The 20,416-nt window shown below is 33.4% G+C and overlaps 1 protein-coding gene across 1 annotated transcript; it reads right to left on the bottom strand.

Annotated features, from left to right (window-relative positions):
- Window positions 1–884: 884 nt before the first annotated feature.
- TWF1 (twinfilin actin binding protein 1) lies at window positions 885–12,969 on the bottom strand. The gene is made up of 9 exons (XM_016146460.2): window positions 12,820–12,969; window positions 11,119–11,196; window positions 9,228–9,406; window positions 7,987–8,082; window positions 6,728–6,832; window positions 5,013–5,138; window positions 4,609–4,759; window positions 4,329–4,450; window positions 885–3,002 (listed from the first exon to the last, which is right to left on the bottom strand). Exons 1-9 carry the CDS (start codon window positions 12,950–12,952, stop codon window positions 2,832–2,834), a joined length of 1,161 nt encoding a protein of 386 aa, XP_016001946.2. The 5' UTR covers window positions 12,953–12,969; the 3' UTR covers window positions 885–2,831.
- Window positions 12,970–20,416: the final 7,447 nt, after the last annotated feature.

Below are 20,416 nucleotides of genomic sequence, written 5' to 3'. Positions count from 1 at the left end.
ATGTGTTTGGTCCTTCAGAGGTACAGCTAACTGAACTGGAGCAGACTGATCAAGGGAGAGAGCCATGCAGAAGCAAGTGAGCAACAGTAAGGACTAGATTTTATTCTGTATGTCACCAAGAGTCATAACCACTGTACACCAGTAGTACACAGTAATACTCATAAAGTTATGAGGGAAAAAACTCTCAATTTTTATAACGTAAGGAAAACTGTGTACCATCATAGCTACACATGAATTCTTTGTGGAACTATGTGATTCCTTGCTGACCTGGTATATCTACATCTCTGAATATAAAGCTCCCACATCAGTACTTTTTATGATGTATCATTGTACAGCATATGCAAAGAAAATATGTGAAAAAATATAGCAAACTACAATATGTACCTCAGGCACAATATTTTAGTTGAGTAGAAATGGCTTAGAAAACTTTTACATAATTTTAATTTCAGCCCTTTTAAGGACAATTCTTTTGTAAAACTGCTACCAAAGACATCCGTTTTGTAAAAGTCCTAATAAAAAGATCAATTTGATACTGAATCACAAACCAGAGTGCATTCAGTATTTGTTGAGATGAATGAATAGCTAGTCTCTTAAGAGCTTAGTGTCAAGTATTTTGGTCACCCTATTATACTGGGGTGTTTCTGTCACAGTAGGAAATGTGTAACTTAGGCATTTTCATTATTGTTGCAGCAGCAGGAAAGCTCTAATCTATATTAAGCACTCTATTGACACTTGCTTAGGTGTCAAGCTATTTAAATTCCTTTTTGATTTAGACAAGTAACAAATGAATAAGTAAACTGGATTTCAAACCTATCACCAGGTACTGCATTATGCAGAATTGCTCAAACATCTAAAGAAAAGGATATACTAGAAAGTCAACTTCGTACAATTTAAAGAGAAAAAAATTTTATTGCAATATAAAATGCACTTATAAAACGTCCACAGAAGGCATGTAATTCTTCACTGCTATATAAATTTATTGAGAATACTTTATTCACCTTCTATTGTTATGATGATGCCACCTAAAACATATTGTAAACGATGAGTTATACTCTATAACAAATGCATCATTGAATTTCAACAATCATTGGTTTAATAATAATTAAAGACTATAATCACATCTATATTCTGGAATGTCCACTTTCATGTAGTGTAGTTGAATTTAGGGTATAATTGCACATAGATAGTACAGAAAAACATTCACTATAAAATTATTTTATACCTTTTTGATAGGTTAACATTCTTCCCGACTAAAAATAACAAACAGCTTCAGCTATGGTCTGCAAAACAACTCCTGGATTCTTAATGCAATAATTTGTGTTTATGCATGTCTACGTGTTCACCAACTTAAAGTATATCTTTAGTAAACAAGTGCAACATCACTGTTGATTATTTTGCATGTTTAAATATTATAGTTTGATTATTTGTAAACAAACAAAACCCCACACAAATACTCAATTCTAGGGCAAAAAAAATCTGTCAACCCATAATTATTCAAATATGCTCTGCTTAAACACACATTGAATTTCTGAAAGGTGCATATATTACCTTAGATAATAAGGTATAAAAATGAATGTTTCATATTTTATACTATGAAATGTGCATTTCTGATTATTAGTTTTATGCAGCATAAAGTTTAGATCAAAAAATTCTAAATCCAAGATCCCCAAAGTTCATTTAGAAAACACCTCCCAGTTCTGGCTCTTGCAGCAGGTTAACAGATTAAACATGAAGTGTTCTAGCTCTCTCTATTTCAAGTATCAAAGAAAAGTGAGGCTCAAAATCTGTCGGTTGTAGCTGAAAATGCAAAGCTTTAGAAAACAAGTTAAATGTGTTTTGAAGTAAGATATAAGTTGAAACAAGATTCTTAAGTGTTTATCTGTGTTAGGCTGATAAGTACTAAGACTTTAAAACAATTTTGTTAAATCTACTTGTTCAAAAGTGATAAAGAACAGTTTGCCTATAAATACGTGGTTTTGTAGAGAAGCCAATCTTGGTTTAAATTTTTCAACACTGACTTTAGTTTTGTTTGCTTTTGAATATTAATATACAACTTAACATAAATATGTGGCCTCACTACTTATAATGGAATAACTTTTGAAATAGAAATTTTTTAAAACACTAGAAAGAGAATTAACTAAGGCTGTTTAAATGTGTCTTTCAAGGTCATCAGAAATCCTGCAGTACAGAAAGTATTTTGTACCCTTAAGGTTTCAGAATGAGCTGATCCTCTGAAATTTTAATGCCATTTAAAAAACCAAAAAGTCAAATGGAAGATTGCTGCCATAAAGCACAGTCTCTAAAAGTTGTAGACAAGATCCCACAGTCTGAGAGTTAGCAGTGCTCCTCAGTGTAAGCAACTTTCCATCACTTCTTAGGCACACTAAATTTCAGCTTAAAAAATAATCTAATCTGGTCCTTAACATATTAAGTAGTAATGATTATTTCAACGTCTTCCTCTCTCTCTTAAAGAAAAAAATTTGATGGCTCACTAAAGAGTAATAAGAAGTGCATTTTACTTTTAAACATTAGACTTCCTAGAATTGGCCTGACTGTAGAAAACTTTAAGAATTATGTGAAAGTGTGCAATCATCACTCTATGAAAAGTGACAAAATTAAACATCACTATGCTGAATCCTTTTCTAGCTTTAACTCAAAAATTGAAATCATGAGACTTCCATAATATTAATTTTAAAAACACACCAAAGTGAAAAGTGCTATTTTTCAAAAAGTACAATTTTTCCCATACTATATATCAACATGGAATGATTTCAGTTCTCCTGTACTAAAAGCTGGACTTTTAAAAAACTAGTATTGTAATAGTTAATATATTAATCAGTAGTGGCTTCAGTTTCAGCTGGACCCCTAATTAGTCTTCGAATTCCTCTTTTTCCAGCAGGACCTTTTGGTTTTGCAAAACTCTGCTTATGTGCATGCTGCTTGGGGTGTACTTCTTCATAAAGGAAGTCTGCAGTCAACTCATCCCCATTGTCTATCTCGATCTGTAAGAGGTGAAATTAGTAAAGTGTAATGCAATATGAAAAAGTATAACATTCAAATCCTAATAAATGAGCCAATTTTCAAGTATGAATGCTCACAAATAAATACATAATACCCATTCTAGCAAGAGACAATCAAAGACCATATGTAAACAGTTTTACTTTCATTTTTTGAGGGCTGTAGCGGGGCTAAATGAATTGCCTGAATATACGATCAGCTATAATAATTTCTTTTTGGTTTCCTCTTTTCTAACTAATGTTTAAAAGTAGGTGCCACCACCATATTCTCTAGCTTTTCTGCTTTGATACACTATATTCAAGAAACACTACTTACTCATGGCCCCCTCATTACCTGGGCCACTTAAAATCCTTCTAAAATAGGGATGGCAAACTTTGGCCTGCAGGCCAAATCTAGCCCAAGTTGAGTTTGGTTTATATTTTTAAAGCATTATAAAAATAACACAAAATAATAAAACAAAGGAGAGCATGTGACAGAGATAATATTTGGACTGGCAAAGCCTAAAATATTTACTCTGTGGTTCTCTTCTAGAAAAAGTCAGCCAGCCCCTCCTATAAGAAGTGCTTCTTAAGAACTTAAAAAGTGTGAAGAGTTTTTACCTAAAACACAGGGAGTTTGTAAGGACCTGTGTTTTAAGAGCTGAAGAACTCAAGAATAAATCATATATTTTCCTGTGTCTCACCTGCATTTAAGTTAACTAAATTTAAGAAAACTGGCAGCTTAGCTCCCAAATTGCAAATGTTCATGTGCATTTCCTCCTTTCTCAACAACCAGAAATATTCTCAACCATCCCATAATCCAGTGATAAATGAAGACTATAATTCCTTATTAATAACAAGTCTTGAGATAATCACAAATGTGTAGCTCTAGCAGCACTGTGCAACAGAACTTTCTATAATATGGAAACGTTCTCTAAATCCTGCACTGTCAAATATAGTAGCCACTAGCCACATGTGGCTAATGAGCACTTGAAATGTGGCTAGTGTAACTAAGAAACAATCTTAAATTTTAATTTATATATAATTTAAATAGCCACATGTAGCTTATGGGTACAAATTAGAGTACAGGTCTAGAGAGAGACTGAGGTCATGATAGGTCATCCCCACACAGAGGGGAAGAGAGCTTAAGGATTTATAACAAGAAAAAAAAAAAACTTTCCTTTATAAATCACAATACATCATGAACTACATCGAAAAGACAATAAAACCTAACAAAAACTAAAAAATTTTAAATAAGTGGGTACGTATTAATTGATACATTAATATAAATTAGATAAAATAATTTAGATAAATAAATAGGTAGAAAATTACCTTTCTAATGACATCCATTTGTAGTTGTCTTTCTACAATTTCTAACAGAGGGCTCTTGCAGCTAGAATACAGCATCCGTTCTCTTATACTGCATGTGTATCCAGGCATTGAATAAATAAAAACTGTAAGTTAAAAAAATAATTACAATTAGCAGCATATCAATTAAAGCAAATCCTAAACCTCATAAACTATGACTAAACCTTTTGGGCGAAAATAAGAATACGGTGCTGAAATATCAATAAGCAAACTGAAGATAACATGTTAAAAACGTGTGACATACCTATGGACTCCAAATAGTCTCCTTCATGTGAATGTTTATATAGAAAGAAATGGTAACGTGCTGAATCCTTGGGAATCCTCTTTGGCAAATCCTTTAGTTCTGTATTTGTTGTATTGGCCAAAATTATAATTTCATTCTTTATGTCTATTTCCTGTCAATAAGAAACAAAATACACTCATTAAAACAGATTAAAAAAAAATTAATTTATAATTAAAATAGTAGGAGACAGGAAACTTATACAGGTTTGACTTTTTCACAATGAATATAATACATTGTAGTTTAAAAATAAGAATATGAAATAAGAAGAAAATTTAAAAAGTTGAAACTCTATTAAAAATAGACCTTCTATAAGCCACAAGTTATCAAAAAAGCAGCCATTTCATAATAATCATTATGTTTCTTACCAATTGCACATAGTTGAGCTGTCTGTTATTCAATTTTTCCAAAGCCTGAAAAGCTTCTCGAGAAATAGGAAACGCTACTCCTTGTAGTGTTTGATGCTTAGTGTCCACACCCACGTCAGTTTGTACCTAAGTATGACAGATTTAATATGCTGATGAAATTTTATCATTTAGTAGTGTCATATGGCAAAGATAACAAACCCAATCTCCTTTACAAAATATCATTCCATTTTTGCCCATTTTAATATAATTAAAATGAACACTTAAAACACTGTGAACTTAAAAAGCAAACAATTTTTCACATTTGTTAATATTCTGCTAGCACTTGGTCAACATGCAGAGTGCATGACACATCTTTATGAAAATGTTGGGAGTGAACGTTTGAGTGTTAGTGGGGCTTTAGGGATTTTTTGTTTATGTTGGTGCAATTGCAGTGAGCTACCTTAAGTTCTTTGAAGTGTCTTCAGATTACACTTTTAATTACACAATTATACTTGATAAAATTTATGAAAGGTGTGATATAGATACAATATACACAGAACTTAACTTTGTTCTGTTAAACATAAAATGTGACACAAACACCATGCACTGAATTCAAAGGAGTACAAACGGTATAACGAAGACACAACACAGTTTAACAAATTATACAACTGCAGAAGTTCCAGACTTAGAGCTTTCATTACCAAGAACATGGATATTACATGTATTGGAAGAAGAGAGTACTTAAGAAAGCTTTCAATGCATATGTTTAAGACTTTTATATTCAATAAATGATAGCTAGTATAAGGTCTCATTTTCAGTGTTGCAACAGAAAATCAAAAAGAAATTTTACTGTAAAAAAAAATGGAGGTTCTACAGCATAAATGATATTGGATAATGAAAACATCATAGAACATATGCAAATGCATACCCCAATACGATCCTCTGGGTTCTGATTGCAAGGAATAAAACAAACTATCAAACTTGTAAAAAAAATCACATAAAAATCCTTACTCAAATAATTTGAGTTAAAATTAAATAAAGATAGATCCTTGCTATCAGGTTACAATAAAATAATATTCAATCATTTTCCAGACCGATTCCTGTTACTCAGACTAATGAACAGTGGTTTCTGCCACTTGTTCTTTTCTGTAAATCCCAGTACAAATACAGCAGCTTTTCTAACTTGTAATTAGAGAGGCTGCAATAACCACAATCAAAAATGATAAACTATAATATGAATGAAATTTATTGACTCTAATATGCTAAACAAGCACTAAATCATTTCCCATATATATGCTCATACCCATCCAAGTAGTTTTCACAGAAATTTACAGGACTTCTAAAAATTCTACACATCCGATAGCATTTATATTTTATTCTCTTTAGGCACCACTATTTTTTGAAATATAAAAAACAAATCTGCTTCAGGCAACCTCAATAGATATAATATTCTTTGCACTAAAATGGGTAACGCACTTTTTCCATTTATTCATATACAAAGTACAGTTACTCTTCTGTCACGAACATTATAAAGACAGAAGAAAACTATAAAATTGACATGAAGTTTAATAGTCACTTTTAACTTTCTTTTCCTGAAAACACATTGAGCATAGTTCTGCCTCTAAACTAAGCAAAATAAATGTACTGATTTTCTAGCTATCCCTACATCTATTATTTAAAAATGTGGTATTTTCAAACATTTAAAATCTTGTCATTGTTTCAAAATGATAATTTACCTCATTAATTTTAATCTGTCGTAATTCTTCCTCAGCTGCAGTCAATGGGGCAGGAGAAGACTGTGACAGCAAATATTTTTTATATCCATGTAATGATACATCTTCCTGTAAGTAGAGAAATGAACTATTATTCTCTAGAAGTGAAATCTCAGTGATGTCACTTAGAAAAAACAAAATTATTAATTTAAAAGAAATAGAAGTATTTTAATTAACTATAAATAGTGTCAGGAATTTTACTATTCTTATTCTAACCTCTTCTACAGGTTTCAAAAAACTTTAAGAGAAGTATTTACTTTTCATTTCCTAAATTTTATAATTACTAAGTATTTTGTATGAATGTGGAGGTGGTGATGGTGCCGGCCACATGCAAAATCTGGTCATGCTTCAAGTCTAAAGGACAATTACTCCTAAGCTTCTGGGGAAGCCTGCCCTATAATTATTTAAAAACCAACATATTCAGACTCTGAATTCTTACTTTTTTATAATTTCTCTGCAACTATTCATAGAAAATGATAACCATTCTTATTTAAAAGAAAAAATACTCCAAAGATGTCTACTTTTCATCAAAATATTGTGGTTTGGAAGATTGAGGACAGAATTGAGAAATGAGGCCATCTCACAATTAATAGTGAAGAATCAAAGTATTCCCATCAAATATAGTGCTCTACCTATCAGATTACATTACTTTCTGAATCAGAATAAAAGATCTAAACAAAACCTCCTTTAAAATATGTATTTCAATTTCCTTAAATTGTGTATATGTATAAACACACGTATTTTCATATATACATATACTTAATACACATAAATTTTGTAACAGTAGTTCTTAAATTCATAATTTAGTTAAATATATTAATTAATCAAATCAATTTACCTGCCTCAATGTTCTGGTTTAAATAATATAGTTACTGCTTCCACAATGTGGGTATAAATGTACAAAATATCTAAAAATCAATTTCTCTTTCAACTAGTCTCTCATTTGTCTGAGTCTATTTTCCCATCATTATAATGAAAAGGTTGAACTAAATGAGAGGCTGAACTAGTTATCTCTAAGAAATACCCAGATTTGAAGTCTAACAAAGGCAAATACAACATATTTTTAAAAGGATAAGTACAATGTTTCAGTTAACTTGCATATATGAAACAATAATATTTTCTTATTCTAATGTTTACAGATTTATCAATCTGAATTTGTATCAAGTACACACTACCCAGGAGTTCTTCAATCATGTATAATTATAAATATGTAAGTTTGATACCTTTACTGTTCCAAATAATTCATCTTTAATGTGGCCACCTCCAAATTCCTTTTTCACAGTTGCTCTTGTTGCTGCATACAACATTTTTTGACGAACCTAGTAAGTTGTGAAAGTTTGCTTAAAAGTTTATAGATACAAACTATCATTACAAAAGAAAGCACTTTCTGAATGTACTAAAGTCTTCATACACATCAAAAAGAAACTAATAAAGCTGAAATCCACTGACTCTAATAATGCTAAAACACATGTTTAAAAATCGCCATCATAACACCAGTATCTAAACTATCAATGGCTATTTAGCTTTCAATTTACTTCAATTTATAAGTCATATTTTTCAAAAAGTGGACAAATTCTAAATATTAAAAAATTACTCATTTTTCAAAGTATAAAATGAGTTAAAGAATAAAAAACTACTTAAAACACTGTTTTAAAACGAGAAAGAAAACACTGAAATTTTCCTGATACTAACATTTTACTAAAAGCAAATCTAGATTAGATATCACCAAGTGTTTAAAAATCAAATATTCAAGGCATACGTATGGCATATATCATTGTAAGAAGGACAAATGAAAAGAATTACAATATATACTACTATTAAAGACTCTAGTAACACCTAGAGAAATCTACTAAAGATAACTGCCAACCAATAGAAATAATTCCATAACCCTACGGGGTCAAATAGAGTATTCTTTTCAGATAAGATACATGAAATTAGGAAGAGATGACTTTTGAGACTGATATCTAGGTAACTTTGCCAAGTTATTTTTTTTACAAGAAACAAAAGAATTACTCTTTAAATACTGAGCAGTATTCACATATTAATTTTGTCTTTTGTTCTATTTAGTCAACCTATAACTAACTTTATTTTTTTAAAAAAAGATATGTGTATCACTTGAATGGCAGCTATTAAGACTATTTAATATAGTTCAATTAGTTCTCAGGATAAATACAATTATTACTCTCACACCAAAGTAGTTAGCTTTATGCTTTAGAGGTCCATAGTCGTAACTGCCACAGATTTTAAAATTTCAAATCAATAATTCTATTAATTTCAGGGGCAAGCCTTTTGAATCTAAGCACATTATTCCTAATTCCACATTACCCAACCAAGGATTTTCTCCATGATCATTCCCTTCTATGGTAAATGATAGTTGTTTATTAACTTTCTCTCTGCCTGGGAATATTTCAGAAGAAAATTTTCTGGCATTTAATGTCAAATAAGTTAGAAAAAAATTACTTACATGAGAATGATCTGGAGACCATGCAATGAATATCCATTCGTACCCCTGGGCATTCTGAGAATCTAACCTGAATAATATATAGCATGGTTGTTTGTCCTCCAATAGGGGTAAAACAAAGGAATCATAATCCTTATCCCAGGAATCTGAAGGCTGACTACATGATCCAATCACAAGTTTCTCTATGAAGAACAATTTTTAAAAGATACATGAATGGCATAAAATATCAAAGAGTAGAGTAATGAAGAATATAGTAATAGTTATTTCCTAATTACAATTATTTAAATCAAACAGTTGAAAGGAAAAAAGTTGCAACACAAAAAATAATTATGCTATAAAGTAGTATTAAAATCAGCTACAAAAATTTTATGACTAGCATGGTTAATATGTTATATATAATAAAACAAAAGAACAGATAAAAATGACCATAAATAGTTGAGTTGGATAGTTGAAGAACAAGTGATTATATCCTATTTTCTAAAATGCTTATGATGTGAGTTATCAACAGAATATGTTTAAATAAGTGTATTACCACTCAAAGGATAATTTCTGAAATTAACTTGAACTGTACACTAAGAAATATTAAATAAAACCAAGTTTAGCTCCTATTTGGTCATAATGCTACAAATTAAAAAATTTATCCGTAAGTATAAATTGGTATAGCCACTTTGAGGCACAATTTGGCAGAATCAAGTAAAGCTGTGAATGTATTCTGCATAGAGAATCTCTCGCACATGTAGACAAAGGTGTTCAGTGCAACACTATATAATAGCAGAAACTGAAAACAGCCTAAATGTTATCAAGAGAATGAACATATAACATGTGGCACAGTCAGATGATAAAATTCTATTAATATTTAATAGCAATTATTAAGAGGATATAGAAGAATTTGTTATTTATTCTTTGTAATTTCCTAATTCTAAAAAAATTTTCTCAAAACAAAAATAAAGTCAGAAAATAATGATTTAGGAAATAGTGTAGTTTTCCTTCTGTAGAGATGCTAGTTAAAACTCTTCTATTTTATTTAATTAGGAAGTGATGGCATTTAAAATTTTAGCTCAATATTTCTAAAACATGCTCCTTTACAGTTTATGTTTATTCCTATTGAGTGTGGTAACACGTAAAACAAGTGCATATATTTCAAACTGTTCTGGTATTTCTAAAATATATGCAGAAAATGGAAAGCAAATTATATTTACTTCTGGTTTATGAAAACAAGTTATTTTTCCAAAGCAAAAAAATTTCAAGGTACTTAAGAAATTAGGCCAATGGAATATTTTAACATGTTTATTTGTGATTAAGTACTTATAATATTCATTGTTCAAATTCAAATCTAATGGAATTAAAAGATTCTCCCATCCAACCAATTTTCTCCTGCTTACAGAATTATTTTGAAAGGATAAATGTATACTTTGTTATATTCTCAATTAACTTTTTCCCAAAAGAAGAGGAATCATTTCTACAGTACAGACTGCAATCAAGTGGAGAAAATGGGACAAATCCTTTGTTTGTACTTCAGAACTAACTTTACTGAATAACAATTTACAAATAACTTTTTTCTTTTTTTTTTTTTTTGATAACCACCTGTTTATTGATTTCCATTCCAGAGATGCACGCAGTGACATTAGAAATGAACTGTGGTGCAGACATTGGGACAAAAGGAAAAAGGAAGACGTCACACCAAAAAACATCTTTCTCTTTCCCCATAGTCAGCTTTAGATTCAGAAGCTAAGGAGAGGCCCATGGGACAGGTCCAAAATGCACAGGATCCAAGTAACATAAAGGCGAGCTTTGAATTTGCTTCACATTAAGAGTTCAAATCACCGACAACAACTTAAAAGTTTAAAAATATAACATCCAATAATCCAAGGACAATCAATATTTTAAAACTAACCATTTTCAATAGATATTTTCAAAAGTCTGTATTTTCCATTTCTTGCTCTGGCAAAGATATCTTTAACATCTTCACTTGCTGTGGAAAAGATAAAGAAACATAAACCTATTTTTTATACTTATGTATTAATACTTTCTCATGCTACTTGAGGACATAATTATAATACAAAGAAAAATATCTTGAGTATGTAACATCCTCTTATCAGTAATTTAAATTATAAAACTTAAAGGTAATACATAATGGTCACTGTACACGGCTAAGAAACATTAAGTATTTTTAAAACTATACTAATTCTAATCTGTTTTAGCTAATTTCATAGCAGAAATAACACTGGGAGTGAACATATTAAAGTTACTCAAACCCAATAATTAACAAATTACAATTCTGAAAAACACCTTTATTGCTTGTTTAAAAATGATGAAAACCTGCTTTCATTCTCTTCCAATCCAATTATAGGCTTATGATAAAAATATCAATTCATTTTCTACATGTTAGCATTAAAACAGTAAGTATCAGATATCTTATCCTGATTAAAGAAAGTCACTAAAACGCATACAAGCTTATATCTCTGGTGACATTTTTCTAGCTTGTATTTCTCAAAAAGCTGAAGCAAGCTCACTGAACAAATACATATTTAATAACCTTATCCCTGTGTTCATATTAAAGCTTCAATTTCGTCCCAATTTTGTGCTTGGGACATATATTGACAGCAAGAACCACTATTTAAGTAGTGGTTGCCGTAAGATTTGGGCATGAAAGTCAATTATTACATATTTAAATGTCAAAACTAACGGGGACAAATAAAACAACACTTTTAGATTTGAGACAATTCTGCTCTGTTTGTGTGTTCAGGGGCAGTGTGAAATAATGCCAAAGACCATTAAAAAACAAAACACTAGGGAAAAGATTCGCTGCTTATAAACAGGAAGAGTGTGCGTTTGTCTTAGAACTCCTTAAGTAATCGCGAGTAACCTCGGGATATATTATTTGTGATGAGGTGAGCGTTTCCAGACTGCCCATTCTCAAACAAGGAAATGATAGACGTGAGATATAACTGCACATTCAACTGCCTGCATGGGATGTTTAAAACCAGCTTCAAAGATCAGACTTTTCAGTTTCCTAGAGGAGTACCTATGATCAAAACACCCCATACTCAGGATTTCTCAGAACATAGTTCATGTTCCCATTTTGGAAGAAAATGCAGAAGAGTTTGGGAAGCACCCTTATACTGGAAACGAAAAACATTCCATCACCTTTCCTTTTATAATCAACATCCCACAACAATCTCCTTTGGACCATAAAAAGGAAAATTCTCCCGTCTCTCGACAGCAAAAGAAGCCTCAGTGGCCGTAGCTACCTTTTCAGGTCTTCTCTACCTGATTAAAAGGGGGAAAGTTGGGCTAATGTCGGGGGCGGGGGAAGGCACGCCCCCTTCACCCCGGACGCCTAAAAAACAAACTTCCTTCGCTCCAGCGAATTTCGGGTCCGTCTGCAACGTGGCGGCGGCCGGGTCTGGGAGGAACGCAGGCCGGGACCGCCCGGGACACGAAAGCGCGGAGGGGCGCTGAGGCCCGGCCGCCCCGCGAGACCGACTTCCCGCGCTCCCGGCCCGACTCTGACCCTGCTCTGCCCGCAGCCCGCCCGGCTCGCCCGAGGCCTCCCGGGAGCCCCTTTCTCGCGGGCTGCGCCGGGCGCCGTTACCTTGGATGCCGGTCTGGTGGGACATGGCGGCGGCCGCGGGCTCCCGGCTCCAAAGCTGAGTGCAGCAGCAGCGAGCGGCCCCGGCCGGCGACTCCAGGAAGTGGCGGCTCCTCCGACGGCCCCGGCGCGTCATCAGCCTGCGACCAGCAGTCGCCCCGCCCCGCGAGGCCTATGGCGATCTGACGCGCCGGGGCTGCCTCCGCCACCCGCGCGGTGTTTGGTTGGCGGGGGTGCAGGTCCAGGTTCCCCAGTGCTCACCTCAGTTCTCTGCTCCGGGTCCCTGCCCTCGGCGCTTGTCGCCGCTTCTTCCGCTCCACCTTGGTGAAACTACTGAGCCAACAGGATGGCGTTGCTACCTACGACTCTGCAGACACCGCCGTTCACTGGTTCGGCAAAAATGCCCCAAAACGGAAATGACCATTTTACTAAACGTACATTTTCAGCTTTAAAAAGATGTGCACAATATATTTCTTGGTTTACTCTTCCTGTGACCTATACAATTAATGTAAAAGGTCACTTCCCGCCCTCATATAAAAAATGAGTATGCTATAGGCAGTCGCCCATCAAAAATTTTTCACGCTTTTTAAAATTAATCTCCGACTGTTAACTTTTCTTTTTTCAGTTGGGCGCATTTAGAGAAGTTTGCCTTTCTCTTCATTCCAAAAAGAAACTGAGAGCAAGAATAGCTGATTTGAATACTTCTCTGTGGTCAATTCCACCATTGCAAACTATAATACTGTTCTGCTTTAGATTGGCCCGTTTATTGTTTAAGTAATTATAGGTGATTTACTTAATTCAACTTAATTTTACTTAAGGCAACAGAAGATTATTATTTAAAATTGTTGTTTGGGCACATAGTTCCCTTTTATGGACATGTAGTTCCCTTTTTAAGAGTAATTTTAGTAGTTTTTTGGGATTTTTTTTTTTACTAGTTTTCTTCCACTTCTAGATTATATTTTCCAAGGTAGAAAGCTGGACTTTTGTTTCTAGAGCCTTGAACTGACAAGTATACAAACTTACAATCTGCTTGTCAACAAATACTTTGTTTAGGCCAATAAAATAAGGGCAAGTTAAAATTATTTTTCAAATTTATTTTCAATTAGTTAACTAGCAGGTAGGCAGTGTTTTTCTTTACAAGGATCACAACAAACATGATTGCTATGTTCTGTTCCTTGTTATCTAAGCTCTATTTTTCAAACATCCTCATATTCCAAAATAAGCAAAATTTAATCTGAGTTTTATAACTCGTTTGGATTTAAGAAATCTAAAGAGGAATTTCATTCTAACCAAATTCTTTCTGACACAACAGTTCACCTTGATTTTCTAGTTTTGATTGCACCGTTGAGCAGAGAAAATTGTAGAGTTCATCTGCAATTTTTGACTGATTCATGTCCTGCCGACTAGGGAAAATTGCTTAAGGAAGTTGGCATTGCTCAAAAGTACTGATGAGAAAAACATAACTCCCATATTGGTGCTTAAAAAGGACCACTGTATGCTCAGCCTTGACAAAAGGGAAAGTTCAGTTTGTTTGAGTGAGCTCACCCGGGCATCCTCTGTAAAGTGCTTATTTTCTTCCAGTACACAATAGTGGACTTGTAAAAGCTGCATGGACCTTGGGTGCATTGTTTTTGAAATGGCAGAAGTTCCTCTGAACAAAAGAGGGAATCTGAGAAGGGGAAAATATTTGCTAAGCTATAAAGAGCATGGCCAAAATGACTTTTTTTTTACTGTCCATCAACATTTCTATATAGATATAAATAATTTCCTCTATTTTACTATATTCTGTGTATGCATAAAAAATGGATTCTTGATGCTTTCATAGGATGTTTTATGAAAATATTTATGGTTAATATTGATAATGCACTTAAATCTCATTGTGTGTTGTTAATTTCAGATCGAGTTAAAGTTTGGCATTGTATTAACTTGGGAATAAAGATTTATTGAATATATAGAGTGCTAGTAACGAATATATTTTAGTTATTTAAGAGAACAAATTATAGTAGAAATCTTGCCCTTTTATTCTCTTTCTTACATCTTAAATTTGTTATCAATCATATGACTTCTTCCCTTAACTTTTTTAAAAAAATGATAAAATACACATAATTTAAACAGTATTATCTTAATCATTTTTAAGTGTACAATTCAGTTGTGTTAAGTACATTCACCTTGTTGTGCAACTAAACTCCAAAACTCTTTTCATTTTTCAAAATTAGAACTCCATATCTATTAAATAGCTTACACTTACTTACACCCAACACAAATCCCCTGGCAAACAGCATCCTACTGTCTGGCTCTGTCACCCTGACTACTCTCAGTACCTCATATAAGTGGAATTATACACTATTTGTCTTTAGTGACTGATTTGATTCTCCTAGCATAATTTTCTCAAAGTTCACCCATGTTGTAGCATGTGTCAGAATTTCCTTTCTTCTTAAGGCTCAGTAATATTCCATTGTATGTATATACCACATTTTGTTTATCTGTTCATTTATTGATGGACACCTTCACTTACACCTTTTGGTTATTATGAATAATACTGCTATGAATGTGGGTATACAAATAATCTGTTCAAGTCCCTGTCCTCAATTCTTTGAGGCCTATATCCAGAAGTGGAATTGCTAAGTGGTATGGTAATTTTCTTTTTAATGTTTTTGAGGAAACACCATACTCTTTTCCATAGTGGCCACACCATTTTACATTTCTACCAACAGTGCAGGAGGGTTTGGGTTTCTTCACATCCTCATCAATACTTGTTATTCTCTGGTTTACTTTTGGGTTTGTGTTTATAGTAGGCATCCTATTGGGTGTGAGGTGGTAGCTCATTGTGGTTTTAATTTACTTTTCTCTAATGATTAGTGATATTGAGCATCTTTTCACATATTTTTGGCCATTTGTATATCTTCTTTGGAGAAATATCTATTCAAGTCTTTTGCCCATTTTTAAATTGGGTTGTTTGATTTTTTTTTTTTTTGATGGTGAGTTGTTGGAATCTTTATATATTCTGAATGTTGATCCCCTATCAGATATATGATTTGCAAATATTTCTCCTATTCTATAGATTTTTTTCCATTCTGTTGATGGTGTCCTTTTGTGCCCAAAAGTTTATAATTTTAGTGTAGTCCAGCATATCTTTTTTATTTTTTGTTGCTTTTCTCCTTATCTTTAGAATATCTTCTTAATCTTCTGAATATCTTCTACCTTTTCTTCCATAAGTTTCTACTAAATATCTTATAAGTATCATCTACACCTTCTGTCTATATACTTTCTCACCTCTCACTCCGTAAATCTATGGTTCCCAAACTGTGTGTGAGGTGCCCCAGACACAGAGAACACCTGAACTGCCTAGGGGATATTACAAACAGATACTTGATGTCTCTTTGACATCACACAAAATATTAGCTTGAGGTAGAAACAGTTTACTGTTTCAACACTAGATTGCTCTACATTCTTTTCTATAATGTCATATCTTTGCGAAGCTGAGTTTTCAGTGGTTGCTGTTATGAAAGCAACTATGGGACAAAAAAAAAATTAATGTCAAACAGGAAATGACAGTGGCTGGTGTCAATCTAATTCCAAAGTTTAAGAAGTCATGTAGTGTGTAACAGGCACATGAATCCCATTAGTATATAATTGTGATTATTTTAAAATAAAGTCAAATATTATTTTTCCTTGAATTTATATGTATTACTTTTCAAACAGCTACTAAGTTGCTAGTACGTAAATACTGATTAGGTTGTTTGGAAATGACTACTTAATAAACTGAACTGTTGAGTATTTCTTTTGACCTAGGAATATTATGAAAAAATTATTGAGATATAAAAGGCTCCATCAGCTGAGAAAGTTCGGAAACCTCTGCCTTACAACCTTTGCATATGGTTTTCTCTACACCACTCTATTGAAACTATTTTCTTGAATGTGACTAGTGTATTACTTCTTAATAGCAAAATCAAATATATATATATATAATCAAATGTTTTATCAATTTTCTATGGCTGCTGTAACAAATAAGCACAAAGTGGGTGGCTTAAAACAACAGAAATTTATTCTCTCACAGTTCTAGATTAAGTCCAAAATCAAGGCGTCAGTCCAGCTGCCATTCCTCTGGAGCCTATAGGGAAGACTCTTTCCTTGCCTCTTCCACAATACTAGTTGTTTTCTTAAAATATGACTAGTTGTTTTCTTAAAATATAACTGTTAACTGCTGTCTAACATTTCCTTAGAGTTATAGATCAGCAAATAACAAAATAAATCATAAAAAATGAGAGTCAAGCATTAGATAACTTTTTATATGCATGTAATTGTAACTCCCAACAATCTGTAATAAACACCTGGAAAAATCGCTAAAACGTTTCATACAATAGAATGTATTACAGAAGATTTCTTTCATTCTTGTCAGGCTCTGCGGTGCTTGAATGAGTCACGGAGGACACAGAACAATGAGTTCAGATTAAAGATCAGTTCAAGCAAATAATCTCTCTTTATTACTCTCTCCTGAGTGAAATCGGGGCTGAAGTAATCTTAACAAGTGACACATACTTCCTGATGAAAGGAACAGGGAACGCTGGTTCAAAAGAGATGTTGATAATGATAAGGATGCATATTAGAATTAACGTGCAGGAAAGCACAAAGCAAACAGCTTTTTAATGTTTTATTTATAGCAGAATTTTCACCCTGCTTTAGAGAAGTGCCTTAGCAACAGCATCATGAAACTCATTCTCATAATCTCTAATGTCTTTCTTGTGGGTAGGATGGTTAAACTGACTAATGGTAATATTTGCAAACCACTTTGAAAATATAGTGCTCTCTCTCTTTCCCCATTTCTCTGTCTTTTCTAGAGATGCGAATTAATATCTAAAAAATATTCCTCTAACGTTTAATTAGCATGCACAGAAAATCCCCTCTAATACTGAGTCCACAATAGGGGACAACCTTCTAAGTCCTTTAAGTATTTTTTTTAGTCACAACAGAGGCAACTCCAGTGTTTCCATGTTAGAGGAATTTAGGACTAGAATCTGCAATCTGGATCAAAATCAGTACAAGGAGGACTGTGAAACAGCCTATATAGCAGGAGGTTTCATGCGTGCACATGTGGGTATGTGTGAGAGAGAAAGGGAGAGAGGGAGAGAAATTTGAGAAAACCATTTATATCAAATAATTGGGGATGGACTGGAGTTGATTGAGATTTTGGGAGCATTAAAGCTCCATTCACCTCTATTCTAAACTACCCTTTGAAGATGCCTGAAAACTGTAGTCTCAAATTAGGATCCAAATTGGATTAACCTTTTTCTAAGTACTACTCTATAATAAAGACTTTACACCGAACCTTCAATGTATTTATTATGTTTTTTAGGGGTAGGCTAGATTAGTGTGATGACCTTTATTTAGGGATGTATCAATAGAGAGTTAACTCTTGCATTTGATATGTTAATAATGGGAACAATAGTACAATAAATCCCACAAAAGGTACTGTTCAAAACTTATTAAAATAATTGTAATTGGTCAATGTGTATTTTAATGCTTTAATAATAGCTTGTGGTAAAACTGACAGGTACTATACAATATTCTTATTCCTCAACAAGAAAATTCAAATTTTATTTGGTGTGGCAAGGTGCCCAGACAAATGTTTGCATTTCAACCTCCCTTGCACCTAGGTGTGGCCATGTGATTAAGTTCTGGCCAACAAGATGGAAAAGTTGTTGAGTGAGTCTTCTTAAAAGGCTCCATAAAACAAGACTGAGTAGCTGGTGAGGACTTTTTTATTTCCCGCTTTGTCCTGTTTTGTACTAAAATGAAGATATGAGGATTAGAGTTTCAGTTTCTATCTTGGACCTGAGGCAACTTTGATGTTAAAAGCCACAAATTAGGTAAGTGGAAAGAAAGACAGAAAGGAACCTGGGCCCCATTGACTGTGGCTCTCCCATATCAGACCTGGCACGTTGACCTCCACACTTCCTTTATATTTGAGAAAAATAACTTCCATCCTATTGAAGGCACTATTATTTCCAATCTCTGTTATTACCAGTCAAATATATTTCATAAGTGAGATATTTTGCTTCACCAAAAGTGTTATGTATAAATATTCCTCACTACACTGTTCTTTAGTTTGTAGAGAACTTGGATAGCAGATTTGTAAAATGAGAGATATATTATCCAGATCTCTTTGGCTTTTGGATTTTGGAGAGCAATTCGTGATAATTTAGACAGCAAGATACATAGTTGTATATATGTAATATTACAGCTAGTTGATATTCTGTATTTCCTGCATGTAAGGAAAGAGACAGTGGCAATTTTTTTTTTTTTTATAACTTAGCTAAATACGAGAATCAAATCAGCCTACATCCAAAAATATTTCTTTGTACAAAAGCAGGTAAATATGCATTTTTATCAGATTTTAAAAACTGTAGATCTTCCAAAATATGTAAATATTTCTCTATTCTTTAAAAAAAATTAAACTTTAATGAGACTTCTATAGTAATTAAAATATTTTAAGACATTTTTTGAATTTTAACATTTTCCTAAATATTGACACAATCCAGTGTTATATAGAAATTAAAAAAGTCTTCACTATCTTAAAAATATATATGTATATTTAGAAGTCTACTTGTTGACTACTTTTGCCAAATAGTACTGTGAACAGATATCAATAACCCCTCTCTGAATTTATGATGTGATTTTACAGTCCTGGTCTATACCTCATTCTTTGTGACCTGCAGCCTCATACTGGACATTATTTTATCTGTTCTCTCTTAAATGTGTTTTCAGAGATAGCTCCTGAAAGAGAAAACTCTTGGGAGCGATTTCTCTCTGGTGTTTCATATCAATAATGTTTGACCTGTTGTCAACGGAGAATTGAGCTTGTTGAAGAACTGAGTGGGATGGGCCTAAGGAATCCTCAGGAGCATGTGGACTTGTACCACCTTGTCCTTCTCTATACTCACTGCAGTGCAGCACATTTAAATACAAGAAATGTGCACCTTGGGTTAACTACAGTAAGAGGAAAGTGAAGGATATATGGGTACGCCAGGGAGAGAAATGGCAAATGCTTACTTTTGTGCTATTCAATCATTGGATTGGCAAGGTTTCACAAGTTAAACAGACTTTACTATGTACTTCTCATTTCTACCTCCCCATTTTATCACTAGCCTTTGCACTTGGCAATTCTGATCACTCTTACCAAACCAACTGACTTTGATCCTGGGGCAAGGCTGGGTTTTCTCATTAAGGAGAAGGGAGTCTGCTGCTCTGGTTCCCAGGTCCAATTCCATTTGGCTTCACTAGAGAATTAACTGTTCTTGGAGCCTCCTGACTCCCTAGCTCAGTGGGTCCATCCCATTAACCCTCATGCCAGACTTCTAACGATGCTAGGTGCTGCATTTTATTCAGGCTTTCTCAACTGGTTTTCCTTCTCATCTTTCATATCCTGAACTTCCCACCGCCATTTTCTCTTAAGTAAAATCACAGCTTATTTCTTCACACTCTAGCTCTTTGCTGTGGCCAGTCACCTGGGTCTTATCCATTCATTTCTTTTATCAGGGTTCATTACACTTCTTCTCAAAGAAGCTCATTGCAAGGTCCTTACTGATTGACCATTACTGGT

This window comes from Rousettus aegyptiacus, unplaced genomic scaffold (genome assembly GCF_014176215.1).
Source record: "Rousettus aegyptiacus isolate mRouAeg1 unplaced genomic scaffold, mRouAeg1.p scaffold_m13_p_2, whole genome shotgun sequence".
Classification (NCBI taxonomy): Eukaryota; Metazoa; Chordata; class Mammalia; order Chiroptera; family Pteropodidae; genus Rousettus; species Rousettus aegyptiacus.
This window is presented reverse-complemented; position numbering and strand designations above follow the sequence as displayed.